The 20,300-nt window shown below is 37.0% G+C and overlaps 1 protein-coding gene across 1 annotated transcript in view; it reads right to left on the bottom strand.

The window, feature by feature from the left end:
- LOC135215142 (uncharacterized) overlaps window positions 1-15,024 on the bottom strand; it is a 98,866-nt gene extending 83,842 nt beyond the window's left edge. The window contains exons 1-12 of the mRNA XM_064249584.1: window positions 14,988-15,024; window positions 11,740-11,928; window positions 10,007-10,155; window positions 8,542-8,698; window positions 7,794-7,900; window positions 6,314-6,428; window positions 5,426-5,598; window positions 4,793-4,961; window positions 4,146-4,290; window positions 3,693-3,846; window positions 3,260-3,393; window positions 514-623 (exon numbers count right to left, since the gene is read on the bottom strand). Of these exons, the coding sequence (XP_064105654.1) occupies window positions 514-623; window positions 3,260-3,393; window positions 3,693-3,846; window positions 4,146-4,290; window positions 4,793-4,961; window positions 5,426-5,598; window positions 6,314-6,428; window positions 7,794-7,900; window positions 8,542-8,698; window positions 10,007-10,155; window positions 11,740-11,928; window position 14,988 (1,603 nt within the window). The 5' untranslated portion in view covers window positions 14,989-15,024. The remainder of the gene's footprint in view (window positions 1-513; window positions 624-3,259; window positions 3,394-3,692; window positions 3,847-4,145; window positions 4,291-4,792; window positions 4,962-5,425; window positions 5,599-6,313; window positions 6,429-7,793; window positions 7,901-8,541; window positions 8,699-10,006; window positions 10,156-11,739; window positions 11,929-14,987) is intronic.
- Between the last annotated feature and the right edge of the window lie 5,276 nt (window positions 15,025-20,300).

The following is a 20,300-nucleotide window of genomic DNA, read 5'->3' as shown; positions in this document are numbered from 1 at the left end:
GAGGCGATGAAAAGTTACGAAAACAACTCTAGCTTCAAACGGACAAAGATAATCTCTCTCTTTCTTTACTACGTTATATATTCTTTTACAATATGTTATGCAAAATCTGAACACACATTTTAAACACCCTACAACTCTAAGGCTAGCTAAGGAATCTGAAAAATGTTGCAAAATTCTATACATATATAACATTTAATACAGTCAAAGAGGGGATATATGCATTTTGAAACTAGCAATATATAATAATATAGTATATATAAAACCTTTGCTTAAATTTTTATTCTATATAAGTATCAACTAACATTGGAGGCTTCATATTCGAGCGGCGAAGTTCCCAGACGTAATAATAATATATATATATTATATATATATATATATATATATATTATATATATATATATATGTGTGTGTGTGTGTGTGTGTGTGTGTGTGTGTGTGTGTGTGTGTGTGTATGTATATATATGAATGACTCGTAATTGAGAGAGGAAACATGACATTTGACATTTCTCTTACTGATGTCCACGAATGTGTGGTTGACCCCAATCGAAGGCGTGTATATGTAGGTGAAGGTCGTGGGTCCTGCCACCGTGAAAATGGCAGTGAAGATAGCTGCTGTGACGGTCCTGAAAAAGAAAAAAGAAATAATGATTCGTTCTCCAAGTAACCTCGCGATGGATTAGGTCACATTTTGTGTCAAGGGAAGTGTGAATGAATGATCCACAATTCGACATTGTCTCATCGACGTAGAGAAATGGAAACTACTCCTCCCAGTAAATCGTTGATTTGTTTACATTTTTGGAGTGTATAATCAATCATATGCCTACAAATAACCATCAATCAATATCCTGACATCGTTACATGATTAACTGCTCCATTAAAGATCTCTGATACGGTTTACATCAACTTTATTTCTGTAGGTAACGCATTATTAACAGCAAAGAGGGACGAGAACACTACCCTTAGGAACACCAGGCGAGAAAGATTTAGAGACTTGCTATAAACTATTATAAGCAACTGCCTGTCGCCGGTCGCTTCAGTAATCAGGGCACTGATGAATCATAAACAGAGAGGGACGAGAACACTACTTTTAGGAACACCAGGCGAGACATATTTAGACTCGCTACAAAAATATAACAAGCAACTGTCTAGTCAGTCCCCGGTCGCTTCAATACAGGGCACCGATATGTCATCAAAACACAGAGGGACGAGAACGCTGCCCTTGGGAACACCAGGCGAGATATATCCAGAGACTCGACATTAAAATATTACAAGAAACTGTCTGTCCCCAGTCGCTTTAAATACGCCATCAAAACACAGAAGGACGAGAACGCTGCCCTTAGGAACACCAGTCTCACTATAAGATCGCTAAGAATCTGTGAACTGGAACCAATGAATCAAGGACCGAGAGACATAGAGATTTTTATTGGCTACTGAAAGAGACAATAGTTCGCTTGTTTTTGGTCGCAGATTTTTTTCAAGCACTTCATATTTCTTTTTTATTTCTTTTAGTGTAGGGGCAGAGTAAATTACTTTCTTCTCGTATAAGGATTTGGCAAACTCTCCCAGTAGTAAAAAGTCGACGTACGTATTACTTTGAAGTATTACTTCGTAATGGGGGACTATGAAAGCACTGACGGACGGTACAACTTTTAACGAGAACATGAACCTTTTCAACTCGCGAGCCAATTGGCTTTCTTTTGTATTTCACAGCACAACAAACGCATCCCTTTCATCTCCCTTTCTGTAAACAGTTTTGATCAAAAGCCCAAAAGTCGCTAGTCAACTGGCATCCAGCTGTGATAAACTCATAACCTTCGGAATTTCAAAGAAAAAAAAAATGCTCCTTTTATAAAGGATTCCGCTAGCTCTTTCTTGGAACTTCTCAAGGTGAGGTGACAATGTGACACTAAGGAGTCACCCTTCTCTTCAAACTTCAACAGCCTTTCGTCAACTATCCTTTAACTCCCTCTCTCTCTCTCTCTCTCTCTCTCTCTCTCTCTCTTATCAGTGTTCATACCCAAGTGATTTCAAAGTCATGGGGTGAGGAGAAAAGTCATGGGGTGAGGAGAAAAACGCCATCAATCAACCACACGAATAAAAAAAAAAGACACACCAATAAAATCCATTGTCCCTTCTACCATTGACCTTCGTGAATTACGGAAAGCATCGATTAATCCAATGATTTCAGTCATTAATGTATCTGTATAAGTCGACGAATAAAGTAAAAACTGAATATATATACTTAGGTTAACTTGATCATATTGCTTTAAAGTCTAGTAGTAATAACATCATGGGCTACATGTGAATAAGCAGAATGAAGGGACTTTCTTCCGACATTCTGCAAGGTACGTAACGTCCTTGTGTGACCTTCACGACCCTCTTTCTCATTACCCCATAATCTAAGGCCAGCTTTGAAACATCAGTGATCAGCTTTACTGTTGAGAAGAGGCGTGGCATCCTGGGGAATTTACGATTGAATGAAAAGTAAGTGGGGCAATTAACTAGCCAGAGAATTAGAGAAAAAATGGGTAAAACTCATAATAAAATCACAAGAACTGAATCTTTCTGATTATGGTCCCTGTGATCAAGTTGTTTCAGCAAATGTAGGCAAGGATTCTGTGACTTCCATATATCCATACACACTCGATGACTGCCTTGTATTGGAAAAAAAGTGATTCATATTTTTAGATCATTTGCAGCCCATTTTTTCCGCTGCAATCTCTCCCAGGCATTCCTCGCCCATTACATCCTCAACCCATTCATTGCCTCTACCAATGCTTGCATTAAAATTTTATACCATTCTCCAATCCAAAAGTATATATACAGATAGTGACCCCAAGGAAAGTTCGGGGGTCGTTATCCAGGACTAACATTTCTTTGGGGTCATTACCTAACCTAACCCAGCCTACCCTAAGCTAACATAAAACCTAACCTAACCTAACCTAACCCGTCCTAACCTAACATAAACCTAACCTAACCCAACCTAACCTAACCCAACCTACCCTAACCTAACTTAACCTAACATAAACCTAACCTAACCCAACCTCACCTAAACCTAACCTAGGGGCATGACACAAAAATAACGGGGCTGGTGCAATACCAAAATTCATCTCGGGGAATTTGCTACCAGGTTAAAACCCTTGGGTGTCACTATCTACAGAACAGATCTGTAAATACTTTTGCATCACAAGAAATGTGACGACACGCGTCGAGAAAGTTACTCAGCTAAGTACTGAAGGGTAGAGTGTAGATGGCTTACCTGATATAGTAAGGTGCCTCCACGTTCAAGGAGGCATTGAAAGCGTCAGTGGGAACCTGATTGATCTTCATGTCGATGTCTGTTATGATTCGCTCGCACGACGTGTGGTTGTTCAGAGCCACCGTCGCATCGGCCTGTGACCCCCCAAAAAAATTAATTAATAAAAAAAAGAAGAGGCTTTGAAATATTTACAAAATTATGATAGCTTTCGTCCACAGAATTTTCTTTATTATTGTGTATCTTCCTAAACGAGAAAACTGGCTGGAAGTAGAGAAGAGAATAGATATATTAGGCAGCTTCTCCACAAGCTCTATCTGACAGTGTTCATGAAATGCTTGCAAAAGATTGTTTCTAGAGAGAGAGAGAGAGAGAGAGAGAGAGAGAGAGAGAGAGAGAGAGAGAGAGTAGGTACTAAGTAATGCAGCTAACTCACAGCGTCCACGACGTCCAAGATGACGTCCAAATTGACAGTGGTGCAAATGTGTGCCACCTGAACAGGGACGTTTTCCTTAATGATGGCCGATGCATAGTGATGGGCTGTGGTCTTGACACCGTTGACCAAGTCTCCTCCCTCACGGGGCACGTTCCTGTGGACACGAAGAGTGACAAGATATGGATCTAATTAGAATGGAGGTGTAAATTCAATTAGATGTAAATTTTATGTCATTATTTTTAAATTAGAAGTATCTCCATTCTGTGAAAAGTCATAAATCTTGGCACACAGTCTCCCAACTTCAATATCTTGGCACACAGTCTCCCAACTTCAATAAGACTCTTGGCACACAGTCTCCCAACTTCATTAAGTCTCTTGGCACACAGTCTCCTAACTTCAATAAAACCCCCTAGCAAAGACTGAACAAAGGAATTTCTCCCCAAGGCCACTCACAATCTCCCAACAGGGCCAGTCACGTGAATGACGTCTCCGGGAAGGACTTCGACAGGGGCTAGAAGGAGTTGCCTCATGAATCCCTGGGAAGCGAAGGAGTTGGCAATGACTGTGCCAGCCACGTCGACCCAGCTCGCAGGAGCCGCTGAAATTGAAGGATGATTCAGATTTTCTGGGGGAGGTAGAGCAGTGTGGTAGAATGGTTGGTGTTAAGCTACTAATTTGGTAAGAAGGGTAAAGTATAACTTGTGTAGTCCGAACTACTTGTTTCAAAGGAAACAGGAGGAGATCTGTTATATCACCAGTTGTAAACTTGTAATGCTAACAATAAGCAGTAAAGGGGTTATTGTGTACAATCTGTGATGCAATAACAACTGGTAATCATATCCAAAGCACTGGACTAGCACAGACTTCAGTTAAGTATATTTAGTTTCACCAGACCACTAAGCTGATTAACAGCTCTCCTGTGGCTGGCCCAGAGGATTAGATATTTTTACGTGGCTAGGAACCAACTGGTTGCCTAGCAACGGGACCTACAGCTTATTGTGGGATCCGAACCACATCGAGAAATGAATTTCTATCACCAGAAATAAATTCCTCTAACTGAACCTGGAAACTGAACCATTCAAACCAAGCTAATGCCATACCTTCGGGAGCCTGACAGACTCCAGTATCAGTGCAGGTTCGACGGTCAGGGCAGAAGAACTTGGGGGCGGGGCACGTATGCATGTTGGTGACGAGGTCGTGAGGGCAGACAGCCATGCAGCCTCTCTCGTGCACGCAGTACAGGCCACTGGCGCAGGTAGGCCTCTTCATCTGCATAAATAGTCTTAGTGTGAGGGATTAACTCATCGCTTTTGTTACGAATAATGTTTTATGTCCCCTGCTCACAGTTGGTATAATGTCATACAAGGAAGGAATCCTACAGTGAAAGCTGGGGAGGGGGAAAGCTATTAATCTCTGAAATATTGGCTACAATCTGCTTAAAACAATTAAGCTGCTCATTTACGTGCACCCAGTTAAACCTAACTTGTGGCCTTATTCATTAAGACAAAACATTCTGAAACGACGACCCTTATGCACTGAACTGGCACAGTAAATGCAATCCGTATATCGTAAACATCTGCAATTTTTAAATTTTTTTACCACGTCAGCACTTACAATAAAGGCTATCCTCAGAAACCACCCAAGTCCAGAGCAGCTAGGTAAGGGGTCACACGCTGCAAAACCCTGGATCCCTCTTCCATATTCAGTAAACAACTTAACACATCCAGACTTACCGACACCGTGAAAGCTCCTGCTTGGTAGCCATACAAATCAAAGGCGAGGAGCAGACCTTTAACTGTGATGGGATGGTCGACGAGCATGATGACGTCAGTCGCGCTGCTGGGGGGCAACACGTCCCTGGTTAGGGCGCGAGGTACCGTGTTCCCTAGCTGGTAGAAGTCGATGGCTGTGGGGAGATGGTCAGTGATAATGTAATGTTTTAAGATACTTATAGTACAACTATTTCTGACTGAAGCTGATCATATGATCAGCAATGTTTCAAAATCCTTATAGTACAACTACTTCTGACTGAGGCTAGTCATATAACCAGCAGTGGTTCAAAATACTTATAAGACAACTAACTCTGACTGAAGCTAGCCATATAATCGGCAATGTTTTAAAATACTTATAGTACAACTACTTCTGACTGAAGCTGGACAAATAATCAGCAATGTCTCAAAATACTCACAGTACAACTAACTCTGACTGAAGCTGGCCATATAATCAGCAATGTTTCAAAATACTTATAGTACAACTAACTGCCTTAAGCAGGGCCATATAATCAGCAATGTCTCAAAATACTTATAGTACAACTACTTCTGACTGAAGCTGGCCATATAATCAGCAATGTTTCAAAATACTTATAGTACAGCCAACTGCCTGAAGCAGGGCCATATAATCAGCAATGTCTCAAAATACATAGTACAACTAACTCTAACTAAAGCTGGCCATATAATCAGCAATGTTTCAAAATACTAACTCTGACCGACTGAAACTGGTCAGTGATTACGTTTGTAATGCCTGCAATTAGATTCCTGAATGACTTTTCTATAAAAACATACTGACATTTATTTTTTTCCAGTAGACCGTGAAGAAATAATGCCAAAAAAATAGAAACTTACTACTCTGAATTGAGACTGCTGCACCAGTATCACTGAATGTGGCTGTGAATACAGTCGTGTCTGTCCCTGGCGTTGCTGTAACATTACAGTAGTACGTAAAATCTGGTTCGAAAACCTGAAGGAAAAAAATGAAAACTACAGCACCGTCATCTTCATATTAAGAATGTGGTGATTCCCTTTACTACTTTCTATGAATATCACCCATCTAAAGTTCGATACATATATTCGTGTGTGTGCTTAAAAAAATCTCAGTAGATGCACGTGACTTCATTAAATAAGAGAACACCACAAGGAAATAATAGCCAGAAAGTCTATACCAAGTGCTTTTGCCTTTATTCAGGCAAGGCCTGAATAAAGGTGAAAGTGCTTGGTACAGACTTTATGCCTATCATTTTCCCGTGGTATTCGCTTACATGTATATATATATATATATATATATATATATATATATATATATATATATATATATATATATATATATATATATATATATATATATTATATATTATATATATTATATATATATATATATATATATATATATATATTATATATATATATATATATATATATATTATATATATATATATATATATATAATCATATACATATATATATACATATGTGTGTGTGTGTTTTGACACTTGCATTTGGATTACCTTTTGCTATTCACAAAACTTTTTAAGCCAAGAAAACGTTACATATCGGATTCACTACACTGGGAATTGTAATGGAAAGGTGCATTACCTGTGCATCAAAATATATTTCCTCCTTCTTCCTAAAAGAAAGTTAACTCTTTTGTCAGTAATGTGACCAACAAGACGGAGTTTTCACCCGTGTACCACTAATTCAGAAATCATTTTCAAAAAATCATTCAATTCCTAACCTGATACCTGATTCAATTCCAAACCTGATTTCAATGCATTTTTTTTACCTATTTGTTAATAAGTGGTATCTCCTCTTTCTGTATTTCTCTTTATCTCGTCTTACTTTTTCCTGATGAACGCCTTAATATTCTTTGGCCCCCTTTGGTGGGCTTGTTCCATGTGAATAGGTTTCACCTTCTGAATCTTACTATAATGGGCGTAATGTTTGTCCGTCCGTCTGTCATTAAATCACATCCAAGCGGCTGGTCTGATGGGCATGAAACTTGGCAGGGTTATAGTGGGGACCCCTTAGATAGTTTGTTATGGGGTTTCATCCTACCTTTCCCCTCCCCTTCCGAAGGTGCGGGGGGGGGGGGGCGGCGTGAGAAGGGATTCCCTGAAACAGAGCTGGTTCTGCCCGTGAAACGAAGCTGGTTATACCCGTAGACTTAATTACTTTACGAATTTTCATACATAATTTCTGTATACATGTTTGCTAGTAATAATAATAATAATTATACAACTGACCAATGAAATTATAAAATGCTTCTCTTCGTAGAGACGACAATATCATTGAAAACAAAATGATGTTCAAAGAAGGAAAATTCACTTACGATGGGACAGCTTATAGCATCTACTAACGAGGTTCCGCCTCCCACAGTCTTAGTGAAATTCACACTTTGCACGTAGGATAAAGTAGTGCCTTCTATTACCCCAATAACTGAAAGTAGAACAAAAAGGAAGGAGAGAGTTATCCATCGTTCATTGCTCCCTGACTCTAAAAGTGTGACCAAACGTTCTTGTCAATCAGTCTGCGGAAGAATTCAGGAATTAATGAACGAAAAACAGATGACAAAATGTAAAAATCATCAGATGCATTAAAACTCTAATTTGAAAATCAAATACGAAGCAAATTCACGCGAATAATATTCTCCAAAACTGAGAGACAAGACAACAAAGTCAAATGACTGCCACGAAACATCGAGAGCTAATACCGAGACGAAAAGGGAAACAAGTGAAAAATGCATTATGAACTTTGTATATAATTAAGGCCACCGAAAATAGATCTATCTTTCGGTGGTCTCAGTATAATGCTGCATGAGCCGCGGCCCATGAAACTTTAACCACAGCCCGGTGGTGGCCTAGCCTACATCGTTGCCAAATGCACCTTTATGGCTAACGTCAACCTTAAATCAAATAAAAACTATAGAAGCTAGATGCCTGAAATTTAGTATGTATGATGATTAGAGGGTGTATGATCAACATACCAATTTGCAGCCTTCTGGGCTCAGTAGTTTTCGAGATCTGAGGGCGGACAGGAAAAGAGTGGACAGGAAAAATGAATCTGGGAAAAAAACCTACCTGTTGCGGTGTAAAGGCCAGGTATGAGGTACACGGGAACTGCTAACATGGCGGCTGTGCTGTTGAAGTACGAGAGAGGCGAACCGTAGCCATAATCGACGAGGAATGTGGTCCCTGTTGCAAGCGGTGTCGGTGTGAGATCCATGATAGCGGCGTCCTGCAACGAAAAAAAGGAAGAAAAAGATTATATTGTTCACGCCCAAAGAATCAGCTGATGTGGCAGAAAAGTAAGAAGAAGAAGAAGAAGATGAAGGTTATTTGTTTACACCCAAAGAATCAGCTGATGTGGCAGAAAAGTAAGAAGAAGAAGAAGAAGAAGGTTATTTGTTTACACCCAAAGAATCAGCTGATGTGGCAGAAGAAGTTAGACAGAACGAAGAAGGTTATTTGTTTACACCCAAAGAATCCGCTGATGTTGCAGACTAGTAAGAAGAAGAAGTAGAAGAAGAAGAAGAAGAAGGTTATTTGTTTACACCCGAAGAATCAGCTGATGTGGCAGAAAAGTCAACTTAAGTGACAAATTCGATGCTGGCGCGAGGAAGTAATTAGACATTTGTGGAAATAAGAGGATATCAGTCTCACGGAGATGAGATATACTGAGGTCATAACAAAAATCGCGACTGATTCTCTAAAGGTAATATCGACAACTTCCTTAATTAGCGCAGAGTTTCCAGTGCAAAGAACTAAAACCGTGCAACATTTTTTTCTCCGAGTTTTTAATCATATGACCTGGGGGGGGACTTTGGAAAGTCTAGCAGGGCTGCACGTTTCTTAAGATCAAATCGTGGCCCCTTTTGTTGGGTTTGTTCTATATGAATAGGGTTCATCTTCTGAATAATAACAATAGTAATTATAATGAAAATAATAACAACACTAATAATAATACAGGGTGTCCATAAAGACCCAGTACCATTACAAATATTTATTGCACAGAATGTTACTGGGACTTTATGGATACCCTGTATTATTATTATTATTATTATTATTATTTATTAGTTTATTTTATTTGTATTATTATTATTATTATTAGTACGATTATTATTATTATATTATAAAAAAAAATACCCATAGCAGCGTGATTCTTGAAATGGAGAAACAAATCTATACAGTTAGTATGGGTACAAATATATTTAGAAATAATTCCAAATTATTAGAATTATTTTCTAGATAATATATTTGTACCCATACATAACTGTAGGTTTGTTATTCCAACAACAACAACAACAACAACAACAACAATAATAATAATAATAATAATAATAATAATAATAATAATAATAATAATAATAATAATAATAATAATAAAGTTCAAATCAGCAGCCCTGAGGTCTTGTTCTATACAAATAGGGTTCATTCTGAATTCTAATAATAATAATAATAATAATAATAATAATAATAATAATAATAATAATAATAATAATAATAAGTCAAAAAGCAAATGGCCACGCATGCGCATTCCACTTACGTCCGTAGCTCCCACGAGGGTGAAATTGGGGCTACCGCCCCCTGTGTCATAGACGGACAACTGACCCACGTCCAAGGCGGACCCACAGGGTTCCCCAGCGCACACCAATTCACAACCGGCCGCGGCAGCCAGAGTACCGTACCCGACGACTGTGAAGGAAGACAATAGGAAAATGAAATGAACCCTTGAATAAAATGTATGGAGTTCAGGCCAAAGACCAAGCACTGGTTCTGTGAGGTCATTCAGCGCTGGATGGGAAATTGAGATTAGGTGCTAGGTCTGAAAAAGGTGTAACTGGAGGTAAGAGAGAGACTATGAAATGAGGTACAGTAAAAGGAATGAAAGGGTTGCAGCTAGGTAAGGTAAAGACGCTGCAAAGAACCTTTCTGTAATAATGTCCCCTGATATATATATATATATATATATATATATATATATATATATATATAATATATATATATATATATATTATATATAAAAATATATATATGTGTGTGTGTTAATGTGTTAATTCACAGATAATTAATATCGAATTTATCCTACCTTGAGGAAAACTTACACCCGTCCAGGATTCGAACCTAGGTAGTGCAGCCAAACCACTGAAATCTTTGACGTGGGTGCATGGCTGAGTGCATTAAAGCCTACCGTCATCCATATCCCTATCGAAAAGGGTAGAGTATTGGTCAGGGTGGATGCATTTATCATATAAACAGCCTTCTGAATTACCCTTGATTCTAAGCCATCGTGTTTTTATACCTACCTTCAAAATGGTTTCCAAAGACGTGCACGTAGGTAGGATACTCTGTGATGATGTCGAATTAGATCCGTTGTATTTCTGTATACATATACACGAGTTGATTGCCTTGTGAAGGCCTAAACTACCTTTTCACAACCCCGCAAAAAAAATATAAATAAATAAAAATAAAAAAGTAAAACTTCGAAACTCACAGTCCTGAGAGCAGAAACAGTCGAAACTGACCGTCCAGAGAGCAGAAACAGTCGAAACTCACCGTCCAGAGAGCAGAAACAGTCGGAACTCACCGTCCAGAGAGCAGAAACAGTCGGAACTCACCGTCCAGAGAGCAGAAACGAGTCCGTAACACCTCCACCGTCAGACGAGCAGAAACAGTCGGAACTCACCGTCCAGAGAGCAAAAACAGTCGGAACTCACCGTCCAGAGAGCATAAAGAGACAGCGGAACTCACCAGTACAGAGAAAGCAGAACAGTCGCAAACTCACCTCCAGAGCAGAAAACAGTCGAAACTCACAGTCCAGAGAGCAGAAAACTCACCGTCCAGAGAGCAGAAACAGTCGAAACTCACAGTCCAGAGAGCAGAAACAGTAGAAACTCACAGTCCAGAGAGCAGAAACAGTCGAAACTCACCGTCCAGAGAGCAGAAACAGTCGAAACTCACAGTCCAGAGAGCAGAAACAGTCGGAACTCACCGTCCAGCGAGCAGAAACAGTCGGAACTCACCACCCAGAGAGCAGAAACAGTCGTAACTCACCATCCAGAGAGCAGAAACAGTCGTAACTCACGCTAAGAGAGCAGAGAAACAGTTCGAAATCAAACGGCCTCAGCTGAGCAGCCCCAGTCGGAAACACTCCACAACCAGAGAGCAGAAACAGTCGTAACTCACCATCCAGAGAGCAGAAACAGTCGTAACTCACCGTCCAGAGAGCAGAAACAGTAGAAACTCACCGTCCAGAGAGCAAAAACAGTCGAAACTCACCGTCCACAGAGCAGAAACAATGGATTCCTTCCGACATGGCGGCATAGGTGTAGCCGTGTTCCAGGCAGGACTTGGCGCACGCCGTTGGCGTCGTGGTCATGTTGGTCAGGTCGAACCCAGCGGCAACATTGGGAAACACCGGTGCCAAGAGGTTATCCTTGACGCACCCGAGGAGTACTTTCACCGGCACTGTGGGAGTATAGAGAGAAAGTAGAATCAGACACAGTGATGCCAACCCCTCTAACCCTAAAGGAGACGAGAAATTACCCTACATTACTGAAAATGGCCCAACATTCTTTAGATTGTGTTTATATGCAATATCACGATTACTAATAAGCATATTGATCTAAGCCTACCTTGTTACAATTACCCTATACTTGAAAATATTGGCCTGCTGTCTAAGATTTTGCCCATACCTCGAAGGCGAACACGAATGTTCGACCTGAGCGAGTTATTTGGAAAATGGAAATTTCCTTCTGCCAAAGCAAAGCAACAATCCAAACACTTGTAAAATTAACTCGATGCTTGGAATATCCTTTGCAATATTCCTGACATATAACCTAATAAGCCTCTGTCTATACTACCCCTGTACTACCCTCACACCTTACGTAACCACGACAATGCACTCTAGTAGATCGATATATGCAGACGTCTCTCTCTCTCTCTCTCTCTCTCTCTCTCCTTCCACGCTTCACCGTAGCCTCTATTCAGTCTTTATGATAATTTAAATAAATTGAGTAGGGTGCAATCATTAGGTCTAGTTCCATTTAGAGTAGCCGTGAGTATTGATTCTCAGTTTCTTTGTCAAGCCACGTCGCTCAATTTAACCTTTAAAGAATAAGTTCGTGTATCTGTTTTCACTTATGAACGCTGTAATTATTAGCTTTGTTCAATATTACAGCTCAAACAAGCTCAGGAAATTTACGCTTGCCTCATTCCAATATATGTTTTCATTTCCCTTCCAAGTCAAGACAGTAGTACCATTTCCTTTTATAAGTCTTAAGCAAGCAAATACATTTAGGTATTAAAACAGTACTTCAAGCGTAGTATATATCAAATCTTACTTCTGGTGAGTAATGGAAATTGGCCACTTAAAGGCTTTTCCCGAATCCAATTTGCATTATATCATAAAACTTGGAGCGTCGCTGGCTTGTTCGCGATTCTAAACTATACGACATGCTGTTGTTTACGCTTTTATAGGTCGTCCATGCCAGAGTCAAAATATACAGGGTCTACTCACGAGGCGGTACTAAAACCTATCCCCGCCCCATGTGAAACGTCATCAGTTACAAAAAGACCATATCTTTATGAAGCTATATTTACGATAACATTTTCATTTAACTATTTTTGCGATATCGTTTTTTTATATAAATTTTCCTTTTATTGCATGTTGTCGTATACTACGTTAAAGCACAAAAAATGCTCTTTCAAATGATGCATAGCATATTACAATTACGATTACTTTCAGACTCACAAGCGCGCACAGAAAAAATTATCTACCCAGACAAATATGTGTAATTACTTCATCCGTCAACCTACATACATTCACGTTTCGTAGCGTATCTGACTAAGGGATAATGATAGAAAGAAACTGAAAAATGGATTAGAAAGCTGATAAAATTTACTATATAATGCATAAATAAAATTGATAGGTGTTTTCAGAAATTTTCGAGGAATTCTAAGTCAAAGACAGACCAAAATTTTTAAATTTTACGTAAATATTTACCACATTTTTCTTACATAATTTTTCATCTTATTACGTTTTGCCATATACCATGTAAAAGTACAAAGAATTCCCTTTCAATTGGTATATGACACATTACAATTACAATTATTTTCAAACCCATAATCGCGCACAGAAAATATTATCTCCGCAAGCAAAAATTATAAAAAATTAAGCCCCGCCTCTTGTGAAACGTCATCAGATACATCTAGCCAGACTGACGAATGACTTTTCGTACTTTTTTCTAAAATATTATAATCGTTTCAGGCATGCATAATTAATACCTTTATGTATACAGTTTGTGTTATATGTAAACTTATGTGTTCGGAAGTATATTTATGTGATATGAAGTGCTAATGAGAAATTTGCTGGAAATGTGTTCCTGTATCATTTTCTTCATCATTAATTCATTTGATACCTTATATCGTATATGATGTAATTCTTGTACTTTTGATATTGTTTTCTTTTTTGTGGCCAAGTCGTGGAAATGCAACTGCCATTTTTTACACTGCCTTTACCACATTTTCTTTGTATTTATTGCATAACAATTAGTATTCACAATAAGATTTGGAAAATATAATTAATCTATCATTCTAACCTTTATCATTAAAAAAAGTTGCTTTTCAAAGTGAGGTATGAACACAGTGACAGAACTAAATACATTTCTTAAGAATGATTTAAAATCTTGATAATATTACTACCTGAAAGAGAGAGAGAGAGAGAGAGAGAGAGAGAGAGAGAGAGAGAGAGAGAGAGAGAGAGAGAGAGAGAGAGAGAGAGTTGTCATGTTAAAAGAAATGGACTTGAAGATAATACAGCAAACCAGTATATAGGTAAGTAAATAAATAAGTAAAGAATAAACATATGAAGAAAGCTGGAGTAGCTGTGTGTTCAAACTGGTATATTTTGTGCAAAAAACAAGGTTTGGTGACTAAATGAGAGAATGGGTATTAAAAAAATCAAACATGTGACCTCTACAGATTTTATCATCAAGATTTTAAGAAAAACACCACACGACATGGATTATATGTATAAAAACTAAGGGTTCTTCAAGTTAATTCAGTGGAGAAACAGTGGAGTGTTACTCTTGTGACGTCACAGTATTAGCTCCGCCCCCACTGCCGAGTTGAGCAGACACTATATACTTTGAATGGTTATTAAAAAACATCAAGCATGTTACCTCTTTACAGGTTTTATCAGATTTTATCAAAAAAAACCATGCGATATGGATTAAATATATAAAAACTAAAGCTTCTTTAAGTAATTCAATGGAGTAGCGCGAGTACTGTTACTCTTCTGACGTCACAGTATTAGCTCCGCCCCCACAGCCGAGTTGAGCAGACCCTATTACCTTGACTCTGGTCCATGGCTTCATGAAATCTTATATATTCGTAATATTGACAGAAACTGGAGTTAACCGTGAATTCCTATTTTCATTTTATAAGTTAAATCAAACACAGACGCATTCAGGCGAAGATATTAGGAGCATGCAAAGATGTTAAGGTTGCGTGATTTTACGACTTACTTGCTTGTACAGTGCTTAGAGCCACCGCCAGGAAGACCCCGACCTGAAAAAAAAGAAAAGATAAGATTGGATATATTTATATACTTAATTATATATATATATATATATATATATATATATATATATATATATATATATATATGATATTGTATATAGCTCTATATATATCCAATGTAGTACGAAGGAAGGCCCGCTTGAGAATATCACAATATCCACGTAAGAAGGTGAGTGAAAACCGCGACTTTGAAGAATTAGTTTATCTATGTTTTCAAGTTCTTATATATATATATATATATATATATATATATATATATATATATATATATATAGTATATGTATATATATATATATATGTGTGTGTGTATATATATATAGTATATATAGATCTATATGATATATATATATATATATATATATATATATATATATAAACATGGAGCTCCAAGCATCATTCAGTATCGATTTCACTATACCTTGGAAATAACTTCCAAGCAAGCGGAATTCTAACTGATAAATGCCCGACCCCACTGAATTTCCACAATGATAATTATTTTCACTACAGATATGTTATTATTGACAGTAATACAGGATCAGTTCATTCAGTCATTTTTACGGATCTATACATTGCTTTGAAAAAAAAAGCTAGAAAAAAGTATTCTTCCATTAAAAAAATACTTAAAACCAGAAAAACGTGTTATGACATAGTTTTTTTTTTCTTTCATATAGTTCATTTTAAATAGCAATAACTGTGAAAAATAAAACGCTTGGAATTGAACTAAACAGGAAATATAGGTAATACTTTCTATTCTAGTTGGCATCACCACTTTTCGTGTATTCTTTTAAAGTAAAGTCGCAGTATATAATATATATACTACCCAATTATTTAATAATATATTAGTGATAATCTATATATTATATATATCTATATTATTATCTATATAATAATATATATCAATTAATATATTATATATATATAAAAAGGAGGACATAAAAACACCAAAATATAGAGAGAGAAATACTATATTTCAGAAACTGCTGTCTCCCTCTTCAGGTAGATGAATGAGAAAAGTTACAGAAAAGGTGGTATTTATACCAAGAGGTCCATCCACAGGTACGCCAATTTAGGTCACTCCCGCTGATAATCTTTCTTTAATCTCCATAAGCATCAGTTGAATGAAAACCTTGTCGATGATATCTGAGTCCCATGCTCCCTTTGAGATATTCATTACCTGCCTCTTTAATCAAGGCCGAAATTGTTCTCCAGATTTCCTGGAAAAAGAATTTGAACTAATTCGTAAGCAGCTTTCGTCTTTAAGGTATCCTGACCATATAATTGAGAAAGCAATTCACAAAGTAAACGTAATTTTCTACCGACTCCCTCAAGACAAGACCAGAGACGCGCCTAACAATAAAATAAAAATTCCACACCTACACAGGATTAAGACGGTGACACAGACCCTCGGAAAATCTAACCCTTTTGCATTTGCTTACCCGAACACCTTAGCCAAATCCCTGATTAACGTCCAACAAAAGACATCCCCCAAGGACACAGACGTTTACGAAATCCCATGCCTGGACTGTGACCAATCTTACATCGGATTTACAGGAAAATCACTTCCTCAGAGATTAATACAACACAAACGGTCAGTTAGGTATGGACAACAGAACTCAGCTATTTTCAACCATATAAATGAACATAACCATAGAATAAACTGGAATTTGTCACATATAATTTATAGCAGCAACTGCTGGTACAAGAGTCAAATGATGGAATCGGCCTTGATTAAAGAGAGGCAGGTAATGAATATCTCAAAGGGAGCATGGGACACAGATGTCATCGACAAGGTTTTCATTCAACCAACGCTCAAGAAGATTAAATGAAGATTATCAGCGGGAGTGACGTGACCTAAATTGCTTACCTGTGGATGGACCTCTTGATATAAATACCACCTTTTCTGTAACTTTTCTCATTCATCTACCTGAAGAGGGAGACATCAGTCTCTGAAATATAGTATTTCGCTCTCTATATTTTGGTGGTTTTATGGGTTCCTTTAATTAGATGGAATTCTGTTATAACAAAATATTTTTACTAGTCATATATATATATATATATTATATATATATATATATATATATATATATATATATATATATATATCGCTAAATGCAGGTAGATTTCACCAACTTGATAAGTTGCCTTTTCAGCAACTGACCAAGTTGGCGAAAACTACCAGTATTTAGCAATATACTTTACTTTTCCATTTTCTATTTGATTACCGTTTTCAAAAAAAAATTATTGTAAACAAAGTTTTTTACATAATTTTTTTTTTTGTTTTTACTTGACAAAATAACACAAGGTTAGTCGAAGGTGCTGCAATAAAAGAATGGTTATTTTCTTTTATTAAAAAACCTATTTCCTAGAACTTTTTACCGGAGAAATATATTTCGAGAGGGCAAAGGGCCGAGTGTCATCAGCTCTCATAGATCGGCCACCGCCCGATATTGCGCGAATCAGCTGCAGGTGTCCCGATGAAATTACGAAAGAAAGCTTCGTAAACTAATCATCTGGCTAACATCTCTCTCACTTCATGTCCGTTATTCACGATTTCATTTCTCTCTATCATTCCCCTTAGGCGGAAGTTATACATACTCGTATATAGCCTTCAGCTACAACACTCAGTTAGGTGACCAGAACCCGACGATCTTCGGCCATACATCTATTTTTATTCTAAATCTACTTCCCTAGGCGTGATGTAACCGCTGAAATACGCCACGCCCATTGTCCGTGGGTTTATAGTTTTTAACTTGCTCGAGGCTTTCATAAGGGAATATACATATATATATATATATAATATTATATATATATATATATATATATATATATATATATATATATATATATATATTCTATGTAATATAATACAGGGTGTCCATAAAGTCACAGTACCATTCTGAGCAATAAATAATTGTAATGGTACTTTATGGACACCCTGTATATAATATATGTATGTATATGTATTTATATACAAGTATACATATATATACATATGCTATGTATATGTATTTATATACAGTATACATTAATATATTATATATATTTATATATATCTTATATATATAATAATATACATATATATATATATATATATATATATTAATTTGTACACAATTAATAGATACATACATATAGTATATATACATACATGCATACACACCCAGTTATAAGGGTGTGTCTGAAGTATAATTATGCGTTTATGTATACGAGTGTAAGCAAACGATATGTCTCTTCTGCTACAGCATTCTTCAATACATTTCCAAAAATAACAACAAGAACAATCATTAATTCTGACACTTTAACTAAAAGCGACTCCCTTCATAATTCATTCATGAAAGCAATTCTACCACACGCTCTGTGAGTGAGTGAGCTTTTAAGCCCTGGACACTTAACGCAGTGTAACGTAGGCAATTCCTTAAGACGAGAATTAACAATTACTTGTAAAAACCTATTATAGCGTCACGCGAGCCCTCCTCCTCCTCCAAGGAATGAGTTTATTCTTGGACAAATTACTAATATGACGTTTGTCGTGTTATCTGAAAATACGGTTCGTTAGTGTAAGCGAATAACATACGCGCGATTATTAGATATATAAATACCTATATATATGTATATATATCATACAAATATAGGTGTGTTTGTGCGCACGCGCTCAAACGAAGCCTAACGACTTAAATCAATGTACTATAGGTTTTACGACATGTTTAAATATACACACATCCATATATATATGTATACATATATGTTTATGCGTATACATACATACATACACACACACACACACACACACACACACACATATATATATATATATATATATATATATATATATATATACACACACACACGGATGGATGACGAGCACGCGGTGAAGATGGCTTGGGATGGAACCTGTTCGAGGGAGAAGATCGAGAGGGAGACAGAGAATGAGGTGGCGAGATGAAGCGAAGGAAGATACGTATGGAGGGAAGAGGTTAGTTGGAGGATGATGGTGCCTTTGACAGAAGACAGTGGAGGGGGAGAAAGCGCATCAGGCAACCGACACTTTTAATGTAAGGATAACGGTGGGAAACAAGAAGAAGAAGATATATGCTTGACTATGACGAAAGATACATCGAGAAGAAGCCTTTAATTAACAGGTACAAACTGAAAGTAGGGGTTTGTTGGGAACTACCTGGAACATTATGAAGCATACACGACGGACGTTTAGTCAGAATACGGATCTCCGAGATTGTTTTAAGCGTTTTTATCGATAGACTAACGACAGTAGAAGTTGTGGGAAAAATTGTAGGGCGGCTGGGGAGGGAGAAGGTTGTGGTCTACGAGTTGGGTTGTATTTGGTCGTAACATTATAGCTTGGAGAGGTATGATAATCACATACAATTTCTCTGGGGATATGATATGAAACTTTGACCTATGATTTAGCCAGTCCAGCATGTCCTGTATGAAGTTTTATTATTATTATTATTATTATTATTATTATTTATTATTATGTTATTATTATTATTATTATTATTATTATTATTATTATTATTATTATTATTATTATTATTATTATTATTATCAAATTTATTGAGCTTACGACGTAAGCAAGCTTCTCAGACAAGAGTATAACCCGAAAGGATAATATATATATATATATATATATATATATATATATATATATATATATATATATATATATATATATATATATATATATATATATACATATATATATATACATGATATATACAGTATATATAGATATATATATATATCATATATATATATATATATAATATATATATATATATATATATATATATATACAGAGGGTGTCCATAAAGTCCCACTACCATCCTAGCAATAAATACTTGTGAATGGTACTGGGACTTTAGGACACCCCTATATTCAATAATACATTAATATAACTACCACTATAACCATACTACAACCGCTGTTAAATTCAGCGACCCTCATCAATAATTCCCACACCTTGAACTCGATTAAGAAACCCCAAAGAGTAACGAAAAACATGCAGAGACCTGGAACCCCCACACCCACCCCCTAACCCCACCCCCCCAACCCCCAACCCATCACTAAACAATGAAAGCTTTTAACTACATTAACGGAGGTAATGCGTTTTCATTCTCTGTCCCCACATCTACGTAGGTATACGTTCTCACGCTATATGAGAACAAGTTTGTCCGCCCCAGCCCGGCACGAAGCGAGTTCTCTCTCTATCACTAAGGAGACCGGCTGTGTGTCCCGTTCGA

Source organism: Macrobrachium nipponense, chromosome 5, assembly GCF_015104395.2.
Source record: "Macrobrachium nipponense isolate FS-2020 chromosome 5, ASM1510439v2, whole genome shotgun sequence".
Classification (NCBI taxonomy): Eukaryota; Metazoa; Arthropoda; class Malacostraca; order Decapoda; family Palaemonidae; genus Macrobrachium; species Macrobrachium nipponense.
The sequence above is the reverse complement of the archived record's forward strand: the minus strand, read 5'-3'. Positions and strand labels throughout refer to the sequence as shown.